At 40.3% G+C, this 11,180-nt stretch overlaps 1 protein-coding gene across 1 annotated transcript; it reads right to left on the bottom strand.

The window, feature by feature from the left end:
• Positions 1-6,493: 6,493 nt before the first annotated feature.
• Positions 6,494-7,098, bottom strand: LOC145950922 (uncharacterized). The gene is made up of 2 exons (XM_083062879.1): positions 7,085-7,098; positions 6,494-6,986 (listed from the first exon to the last, which is right to left on the bottom strand). Exons 1-2 carry the CDS (start codon positions 7,096-7,098, stop codon positions 6,494-6,496), a joined length of 507 nt encoding a protein of 168 aa, XP_082919005.1.
• Positions 7,099-11,180: the final 4,082 nt, after the last annotated feature.

The following is an 11,180-nucleotide window of genomic DNA, read 5'->3' as shown; positions in this document are numbered from 1 at the left end:
TGGTGGAGCTGAGAGTTACCTGTCTATTGATGATTCAATTACGCAGCCAACAAGAAGATAGATCTCTCTTGTAAACAAAAGCAAGTTTTCGTTTTTCCTTTTCCTCTCACCTGACCACACCATATAGACAAAGTCCCATTTTAAATCAATGATAAAATGTAAAAACATAATGAGAAATGAGCATGCAACATATTCATAAAAATATTTGCAATTATTGAAAACCAGCCAACTATTTTTGAATAATAAAATGGAACCACAAAGGCACTTACCAATCTTCTAGTTTTTCCTTTGTCGATGAACTTAGGTAAGAGCTTGGTGGTGGCCGACCCCACTTGCGAGTCTGTTGGCGCTTGCAATACGCCCTCTCCCATGCAGTGGTCAAGTAGGACGAGCTTATCCTCTTGCACATCGAGAACCCTACCTCCTGGCACACCACCATTTCCACCTTCCTCAAGATGCCTTCCTTAGGCACCTTTGTCACCGCCTCCTTCGACCTTGGAGGCCCTAGCCGCCGAAGGGGATGGCGTCAATTTTCTAGAAGAGATGAAGCACGCTTGCAAAATCTCCCAACCAAAGATGAAGGTCCGCACCATGAGGGTGGAGACCGATGACAGAGATAGGGCCTCCACCATTCTCTCTTATAGAAAAACCTACGACTTTGAGCTCACATTTTCGGACAGCTCCTCCAAGAGCATTTGTGGATTTGGAGCACCACCATGTTTTGGGAGAGCTACGACCGTTTGTGGATTTGGAACACTTACAACTAGGGTTTTCATGAGTCGAAGGTCAGCACCAAAAAAGCTCGTGAGAGTGTTGTGTCGAGAAGGCTGTTGGTCTTCTGGGCAAGCACACAAGTCTCTGTATTATAATTTAAAAGGTTGTCGAACCTCAGAGACTTGTGAGATAAGCTATGATTTCTATTATACTAATTGATGCTTAGAAATGTAAAACTTGGGTAATTACACATGTTCAAAGTTGAAATGGATGATTGATTAAATTCAAGTAGCTAAAGATAATTTAACTTGCGGAAAAACAAATATAAGAAACAGTTGGGATTAGACTTCATCAATCTCCCTCCTATGCATTCCTATTGATTCTTTCTAAAGATTCCATTACTCGTTGCCATTGAGCTCTCTAAATTCATTGAAACCCAATCCCTTGGGATAGAAATTCTAAGATATTTAACTCAATGAATGATTCCTCACTTCATTCAATTCAATATCCCGCATTAAGAATTAGAACTTGTTGCAACTATTAATTTCAAGACCATCCCTGACTCTCAAAACTAATAGGTGATTCGTTCCAAATCTAGAGTTAGAAAACGTTTCCCAACCAAATTCTAAACTCAAAATCATAGATAAGTGATCAGTTTATCAAAGCATTAAGAACAGAAACAAATCACTGACAAAGAGTAACAGATGATATATATATGAATCAAAGAGGAATACAAAGGAGCTTGATGATTACATCAATCCCAACCCTAAGGCTTAGCTATCCATAGTACAAGAAATCACCCAAATACAAGAGGAAAGGTAGAAGAAGAAAGGAATCCTTCGAAGAATCATGTCCCCACGAGCTCCCAAGTGTTCTATTTCTCCCCTTTCTCTGTTTTCTCTGTTCGTACCGTTCCAGATGATCGTCCTTTCTCTCTCCTCTGCCCTTATATATGTGAAAATTAAAACAGAGTGAACAGGAAAGAGACGAATTAGCTCAGCGCCTTGAAACGGCTGAGCGGTTTGAAGAACCCTTCACCATGAAGTAACCTAAAGGGCTGAGCCCCTTGGATCCGCTGAGCGCCTTAGAATCCTTCACTGCTAAGCATTCAAAAGGGTTGGGCGCCGCAGATCTGCTGAGTGCCTACGAGGCAGAGAACATTATTTTTGTTGGACCAAATCCGCTCAGCGGATGGTAGTGGCTGAACGCCTTGGAGGCAGATAGCACTCCTTCTCTTCCAGGGCCAAATCCGCTGAGCGCCTTGGAGTGGCTGAGCGCCTCTCCTTGGTTGCATTTGTTGAGCTCTCTGGCTTGAATCCGTTAGCGCTTTTGAGTGGCTGAGCCATTTTCCTTCAAATTTCAAAACCTACAAAATAAACACAAAATTGGATCAAAAAGCTTCATCAATCCTTGTACTAACATAAATCAAAAATCCCTCTTTGATTCAAAGTATATAGACCAAAATTTATATCAATATGTACAAAAACTATGCTAGATAAGTGTCTCAAATGCATATTTAATCATGCGTATTAGTAAGGCACTTATCAAGCTACCCCTAACTTAGAAATTTGTTTGTCTTCAAACAAAAGGTCTTAATTGAGAGTATAATATAACTAACTTATCAATCCAGTGAATACTAAAAGTTTCACCCAAAAAATATGTTAATGCATTCACATGATTTCAAAGATTCCAATGAGGACTTGTTTGCAAAATCCAGTGAGTACATGTTACTACAAATGGTGCCCACGTAATAACAAAAATTATGAACATCAAGCATACTCAAGGGAAACATCCACTCATCTTCCATTGTTTTCAATCAAAGGCACTAAAATTTTCCTCACAATTGTGTATCTCTCAATGATATGTTGTGAAGGGTGAGTGTTTCTCTCATTTCATGCACCAAAACAGGCTAAGTATGATTTGTTACCCATCTCCCATAAGTCTATTGTTAAAACTAAGCATAGATCACTAAGGACTTAAGAGGGTTGTAATGTGACCTGACTATTAGAGATTTGGTTTTTCTTTGGGAATCTAAAGGCCTGTTTGACAAGAGACATTCTCACTCATATGGGTTAATACCAAATTCTTGCACTTGCTTGAATTCTCTTGACTCTTATGTCTCATCCTTCTTTTGATTGAATTTACTGGTTCCTTCTCTTTTAGAATATTACACAAATTGATGAAATGGTAACAAGGAACCTTGATTTTAACTTTTTTTTTTTTAGAGTAATAATATAATATATATATATATATATATATATATATATATATATATATATATACACAGAGAACAACACCTTGCCTGTACAGTTCTAACCACATGAATACTGCATACATTTACCCCCAACTTGGCTCAAACCCACTTGTTTCATGAGAATGTCTCTTACCAACAAGGCTAAGGACAATCATGGTTTTTCTTTGTAAGCTTAGGGGTTCTGTTTAGGGTCAAATTTGATTTCTCAAGGGACAATGTAATTCATGGGTTGGCTTTTTGGCTACTGGCTAAATAAAACAACTACCTCAGTGAATTCCATGCATAGCTTAACTGTAACTCATGGGAGACTCAAACAAAACTGACCGCCTGAATCAATGATGACTCTCAAAGATTGAATTTTACTGTTTGGCCCACTCACTCACACGGTTTGGTTAAGTGCCCTAGACATCAACAACTTCAGACTCATTTCAATTTCACTTGAACATACTTGAAGCACACAATTAAAGTAAAAAATGTACAACCATTTGTGCAACAATGTAGATTTCCATATTAGAAAACATTGTTCATTGAAAACTTGAATCATGAAATTGCTCCTTCTAGAAAAATTGTCAGTTGAGTTCCCAAAAAGAATTTTGTGTTTTTTTTATATACGTTAATAATACTGTTGTCTAAAAAGTACTTCCCAAGTGAAAAGTCATCAAACCAAAGCAGGAAATTAAAGTCCAATCAACTAATGTAACCCAAAATAAACTGCAACTCAAAGTACTGAAAATAAATGAAATGAACTGCTAAAAATACTGTAAAATAACACAATAAACTGCAAAAGAACACTCAGGTGTCCTCCTCATCGTCATCGTCTCCTTCTTCAACACCCTCTCTCTGCACATCCTCGCCTTTTCATCTTCATCTTCAGCTCCAACTTCTTGCTCCGGCTGCTCCTCCTCTAGTTGTGGCTGCTGCTCATCCTCACCTCCCTCAAAGTGTGGATTGTCCCCAGGCCAGTAGAATTGTTGTTGGAAGGTCTCTAGAGATGGCCATTAGAATGGAGGGCCTCCATGAAACTGCTGCTGATGAGCATGGTACATACTAGTGTTGAAAGACATCAATGCCAAATGATTTGTCAGATTTTGTTACTCAATATGGTGAAAATGAGCAGCCATGAATTTCTGGCCAGCTACCTGAGAGAAGAGGAAGATCCCTGCCATGGCCTCTGAGGTCTAGGTTGTGAAGCATCACCTTGCTGCTCACTCTTACAATGGATCTTGATATATGCAACATTAGTTGGAGGCCAGAGAGATTTGTTCAGATTACTCAGCAGACGAGAGCCATTGAATAGACACAACCCTGTAATCAAACCTGGAAATCCTAGGGGTTTAGAAACACCTGTCAAAGAAGGAGTAGATAGGACAGTCTTGTGTATTTCATCTAAGATGATTGCAGCTATGTCCACACCAGTCTTTTGCAAAACAGAGTAAAGAAGTGTTTCCCTGGGCATGTTCAAATCAGAGATGTGTGTAATGCAATACACATTACAGTATAGGAAGTTCTGCCAAATGCGTGTAGTGGTGGTCAGATTCTTGCGAAGAAATGAAACTGGGTTTCCTGTTACTCCCACTGTGTAAGTACAGCCCGGTAAACATAAAAGCTTGGCCATCTTGTCAGCATTAAAAGCACGGGCCTTCTTCAATCGGCCATACTCATCTAGGCCATCACCTCCTAGACTATAAGGGTTACCCAGGTACTCATTAATGGCATCCCTGGAGTAGCTGACCATAGCTCCTCTCACCCAGCTATTTCTGATCTTATCAGTCCTCTGGAGCGGGTAAACATTGGCATAAAACTCCTTAATGATGTCTTCATGATATTTCTTCTCAGGAGTGGCCAATTTGTTCCATTTCCTTCTAGTCAGCTCTCCTTGAAATTCCATATACTCTCCTGCTTCTAACTCTACCCTCCTTTCAGCAATTATTTGTCGAGACTCCAATTCTGTATACCGTTGCTGCTTTGATTTAGTCATAAATCTCTGTCTGTCCAAACGGATTGGAGCCACAGGTGGGGCAGTAGGTTCATCATTGTGAGAATCATGCGGAGGGGGATTTGAGGAAGCGGCCCCCTTTCGTTTCTTGCTAGCAGGGACTTCATGGGTAGATCTTGTCTTGCCCATCTGCAATATGTTCAAATAAAAATAAGAAACAGCAAGATCAATCTGTTAGATCAACTTTAAGTAATTAATTCAGCAGGGTACAAAATGGCTCAGCCCCTGGAAAGGGCTGAGCGTCTTGAATCAATAGGACTTTCTGCCTCCAATCCGCTCAGCGCCTCAGAATCGCTGAGCGCCTTGAGAAATAAGGGTTTCTGCCCTTAATTCGCTCAGCGCTGAGCGCTTTTACTCAGAATTTGAAAACTGTCACTTTTGAGCTTGAAACCCTACAATCCATGAAACCTTTTCACGAAAAACAGTTTAGGCTTAAAATGGAATGACATTAAAAATTAAAACCCTAAACATGTAATGCAGAAATTCATGAACCCTAAACACGTAATCCATGAACCCTAATGCAGAAATTCAAACCCTAAACATGTATGATTGAAAACAAACCACTTAGATGACAGAATTGAGAACAGAACAAAAATTAAACCCTAACCAGAATAGAGAAGATAAGAAAATAATTACCCATCAAGGCTATGGACTGACGCACAAGAAGGAGTGATTAGTGATACCTGGAATATGGAGTGATGTTGTATGCACGAAGAAGAAAAAGGAAGCAATGTGTAACGTGAGTGAGAGCAGTGTGAATGAGAGTCTCAATGAAGTTTTCTGAATGTGAAATGAAAAGAGCAGTTAGATTAAAAAGAATTGATCTTTCAACTTCTGAGAAAATGGGCTTTAAGTTTTACATGGACCCAAACCCGAGATTCATCCGCTCAGCGCTTGAGAAGCACTGAGCACTTTAGCTCCAGAGAGCTTGCCAATTCTAGGCGCTGGGCGCCCCAAATGCGCTGAGCCATTTAGCTCCAGAGAGAACTACTCTCACAAGGTGCTGAGCCATTAGGAAGCGCTAAGCGCTTAGGCTCCAGAGACTTTCCAAATTTTTTATCACCCCAGGCGCTCAGCCACTCAGAAGCGCTGAGCGCCTTGCTTCCAGAGACCCGTCTTTGAAAATTTTCATTTGAGGCACTGGGCCACTCAGAGGCGCCGAGCGCCTGGACCCTAGAGGCTCCTCTGTTTTGCTTACTGATATGAGGGGCTGAGCCATTGGGTCTTGAAGAAGAAATCCTTTTATTCCTGATATGGCTAAGTTTGACCCCAATTTCCCTAGAATTCTTCTTCTACACTCATATGCAACAAGCACACATTGGACATAAAAGGAGAATGCATAATATTAAGCAAGCATATGAACAAGTTATCCTAAGTATTGAATCCTAAACTCACTCTCTAAAACATCAACACATATCTGAAACTAAACAAGCAAATACTAAATAACCATAACCAATTTCAAAACATGTTGGCTGGGTTGCCTCCCAGAAAGCGCTTCTTTATTGTCATTAGCTTGACACTTCCTTAAGTCATGGATCATTGAGATGAACAACAGTGGTAAGTTTCTCAACCTCACCACCCAAGTATGGCTTAATTCTCTGACCATTCACCATCCAAGATCTCCCAGAATTTGGCTCTTCCAACTCCACTACCCCATATGGCTTAACTGATTTGATCACAAAGGGGCCTGACCATTTGGACTTGAGCTTTCCAGGGAATAATCTCAACCTGGAATTGAACAACAACACTTGTTGGCCTGGTTGGAAGTTTCTCTGGACAATCTTCCTGTCATGGTAAGACTTCACTTTGCTCTTATAGATCCGGGAAGATTCATAAGCCTGTAACCACATTTCTTCAAGCTCATGTAGCTGGACCTTTCTCTTTTCACCCGCAGCCTTCAAATCAAAATTTAATGCTTTCAAAGCCCAATAGGCCTTATGTTCCAACTCAACTGGGAGATGATAGGCCTTCCCATATACAAGCTGAAACGGAGAGAGTCCAATTGGAGTCTTATATGTTGTCCTGTAAGCCCACAGTGTATCATCCAATTTCAAAGCCCAATCTTTCCTTGAGCTGGCTACAGTCTTTTCTAAAATTCTCTTCAACTCCCTATTGGAGACCTCTGCATGTCCATTTGTTTGAGGATGGTAAGGTGTAGCTACCTTGTGTCTCACACCATAATTCTCTAACACCTTTTTCAGCTATGTATTGCAGAAATAAGAACAACCATCGCTAATGACCACTCTCGATGTTCCAAACCTGGTACAGATGTTCTTCTTTAAAAACTTAATCACCGTACGTGCATCAGCCTTCTGAGTTGCCATTGCTTCTACCCATTTAGAAACATAGTCCACAGTAACTAGAATGTACTCATTAGAATAAGAAGATGGAAGTGGTCCTACAAAGTCAATTCCCCAGCAGTCAAAAACTTTAACTTCAAGAATATTTTGCAAGGGCAGCTCATGTCTTTTGGAAATTCCTCCAGTTCTCTGACACTTATCACAATTCTTGCAGTGTTCATGAGAATCCTTAAAAATAGTAGGCCAGTAGAATCCAGACTGGAGAATCTTTGCTGCTGTGCGATCTCCATTGTAGTGACCTCCATAATTATAAGGCGAATTGTGGCAGTGCCCCAAGATATCCTTAACCTCAGCACCTGAAACACATCTTCTCAACAAACCATCAGCACCAATCTTAAATAAATAAGGATCATCCCACACATAGTAAGTGGAATCCTTGAAGAATTTATTTCTCTGCTGCCAATTTAGATCTTCTGGAATAACTCCGGCTACTTTAAAATTTGCCATATCGGTGTAGACACCCAATTTCGTCCGGGGGGCACACAAACAAGAAAATGGACCTACATCATGAAGGAAAGGAGCTCCCGAAGCAGGCAAATAACAAGACAGGATATTAGAAGGCCTAAAGGTCAAATAAGGTTGTTTTAGTAGCCCGGAACGGGCTGTTCCAGAATCGGAACGGGCCGTTCAAAACCTCGGAATGGGCCGTTCCAATATCAGAACGGGCCGTTCCAACGTGGCTAAAACACCTAAAAATGCAATACCGGTAGTTTCCTTTTTGTAAAAAAAAAAAAAAAAAAACAATAAAAGAAATCTCATCTTTACCATGCATCATTCCCCTTTAGATAGTAGAAACATGATAAAGATTAGGCAAAAAAAAATGACATGCATTCTAGATTAGCTCATTAATTTCATTCATTTTATTTTATTAGCTAAGGAGGATTAGGCTGCAGTACGTATAGAAAGTTAAGAAAAGTGAATACTCTAATGTACGGCAGTATCTGTGCTATAAAGAAAAACCCAAATCAATTTTAAAAAAATATAATAATAATAAATAAATAAATAAAAATACTATGGTTGGGCCCTTGCTTCGGTATGTTTGTTGAAGTAAGTCTTCTTAGAATCTAATATAGATTCTCACTTAATGCTGCCGAAATCTATTTGAGCATTCACAAATAAACAAATCAATGAGACTGATATTCATTATTCTCAACTTTCTTTACATTCTGCATTACATTCATCCCTCCTTGTAAAAGAATAAATGAGAATAAAAAGGGAAATTAACCTATGTGCGTTAATCGAAAGTAATGGAGAGTAAGCCATGCATAAAGACTTTAGGGTAAAGAACTCCACAATCATTAAGACGTCAACTCTTACCCCAAAGAGGATAAAGTCGTGTCGTGCAACCGTGAAATCCAAGCGAAATAGGAGAAATGACCATAAATGGATGGATCCACACTCCTAACGAGATGCCAGCTAATAAAGGGAACCTGAGGAGGACGAATCCCTCAAACACTAAGGCCAAGTGAATAGAGCTTCCTCAAAAGGTGATTTCAACAAGAGATAAGCATTGCTTGTTAAGAAGCTGCTAGAATGAAAACCCGCAAAGGGCGTTCTAGACAAAAAAAAAAAAAACACACACACACACACAAAAAAAGGGCAATGTTTGTTCGAGCTGAAAATCAAGAGACAGCTTAAGTGTTCCTCTTGAGAAGCAAGACTCCATGAAGAGCTCTATCATCACTTCTACTCAGGAAAGTCTCAGGATATGGGTTGACAACACCTTCACGAGAGAAGAAGCCAAAGGACCTCCCTCTACACAAAGTGCCACATCCAAGCAAGTGGAGGACTAGCTCTACAGTCAGATGACCTAGGCCTCTCTAAGGGGCAACCTCCTTCTACTTCTCTGTGTATGAATCACGAACTCTGGGCATGCCCGGGCCTTCGAGCTACATTAAATGGGCACGTGTAGATTAAAAATTCTATTTTAATGCCATACATTTTTCTACTTCGTTTCTCTTCTCCCTCTTATCTACTCTAAGCCTCGTCAACAAACCTTAAATGAACAAGTACATTTGAAATAAGGACATCATCAGAAACAATAGCTTAATACAAAATAAAAAAACACATAAAGATCAATCAAATTGGGCATGACTTGTGGATAAAATTCCAAATGAAATCAGTGCAAGGGGCATCCCCCTTTAATGAAGGAATGAAAGATGATCACAAATGCTGCAAAGACAAAAGCCTGGCAGGAAACCCACTAAGGGGGCTGCGCAAAAATTAGGGCAAGGTCCGCTAGGAGACCCACAAACAAAAAGGGTAGCCTAGGCAAAAGTAAGGATCAAAAGAAAATGTCCGCTAGGGAACGCATCTCAAGTAACCTAGGCAAAAGTTAGGACAAAGCAGCATTCCGAGCTGAAAACCGAAAGGCGGCTCGATAAGATCATTTAATCAATATGCAATCCCAAGTCATCGCTTAACTTTGAAGGAAATAATAAGCTAACGCGGAAAATGATTTCCTCACTTTGAATGTGCTTGTTCATCAGCCTAAACCACTAGCCTACCTCGGCCAGCCATTCTTCTATAAACCATTTTTGAAAAAAATCCTTTCTACCAAAACTTTTACAAAAAATATATATATATATATATATATATATATATATATATATATATATATATCCTCTTCCTCTCTTTCCTCTTGACCTATATGGCATTAAGATAAATTTGAGAGATACACGGAGTATGCACAGTGAACACTCACAAGGAGAAGATGGAGGTGTCCTAGAACAGAGTCTAGGTACACCTAATCTAAGGGCTAATATATCATATCAGGTACGAGCGAGAGGGCTGAACTACACAAATCTCAGGTTCAAAAAAGCAACACTAAATTCGACACGGCTAAAAGGCTAACAATCCATGTCATTGATCAATGCGCATAGATATTAATTTCTTGAAAGAAAAATCAATTTGCATTTAAGCATTAGCATAGAGGCATCATTGCATAGCGTGCATAGGGCACAAGTGTGCACAAAAGGGTATAACTTCACTTTACAAAAAAATAAAAATAAAATAATATAATAAAAAATCCAATCCATTCCTGTCTTGCATTTTCATGTGCATCCATGCATCCATACTCACCATGGGACATCCATCAACAATCAAACAATCAATCATCAATAAATCAAAAGGACTCCGCAACAAGCGCCTGGAGAGGCATCACAATACTTACACGGGGCAACACCAGAATTCCCGTCACCCATCCACTTTGCCCACCAACACAGGGGCACATCAAACATCTCCTGCCCATCCACCTAGGGGCAGTCTTTCATCCCACGACACCAACAAGAAAAGCCAAAAAAGAAACACGAATTCTAATTGACAACATTTGAACAAAAGACAAAAGCAACCCAAATCAGAGGCATCACGACACACCTCCTGCCCAACATCCTTGGGGCAATATCTACCACAATTCAAGCAAACTAATGAGGGCACCGACAGTTTCCTCAAAATACAACAAAGGTCTAGAGAGACTGTACTCGCACCCCAATCCGGTATACGACAAAGCCGTGAGGGAAAGGTCTGGAGAGACTGTACTCACATCCCAATCCGGTATACGACAAAGCCGTGAGGGAAAGGTCTGGAGAGACTGTACTCGCATCCCAATCCGGTATACGACAAAGCCGTGAGGGAAAGGTCTGGAGAGACTGTACTCGCATCCCAATCCGGTATACGACAAAGTCGTGAGGGAAAGGTCTGGAGAAACTGTACTCACCTCCTAATTCGGTATACGACAAAGCCGTGAAGGAAAAGTCTGGAGAGACTGTACTCGCATCCCAATCCGGTATACGGCAAAGTCGTGAGGGAAAGGTCTAGAGAGACTATACTCGCATCCCAATCTGATATACGACAAAGC

The sequence above is a fragment of the Cajanus cajan genome, chromosome 1, assembly GCF_000230855.2.
Source record: "Cajanus cajan strain Asha chromosome 1, NIPB_CcT2T_4, whole genome shotgun sequence".
NCBI classification, from domain to species: domain Eukaryota; kingdom Viridiplantae; phylum Streptophyta; class Magnoliopsida; order Fabales; family Fabaceae; genus Cajanus; species Cajanus cajan.
This window is presented reverse-complemented; position numbering and strand designations above follow the sequence as displayed.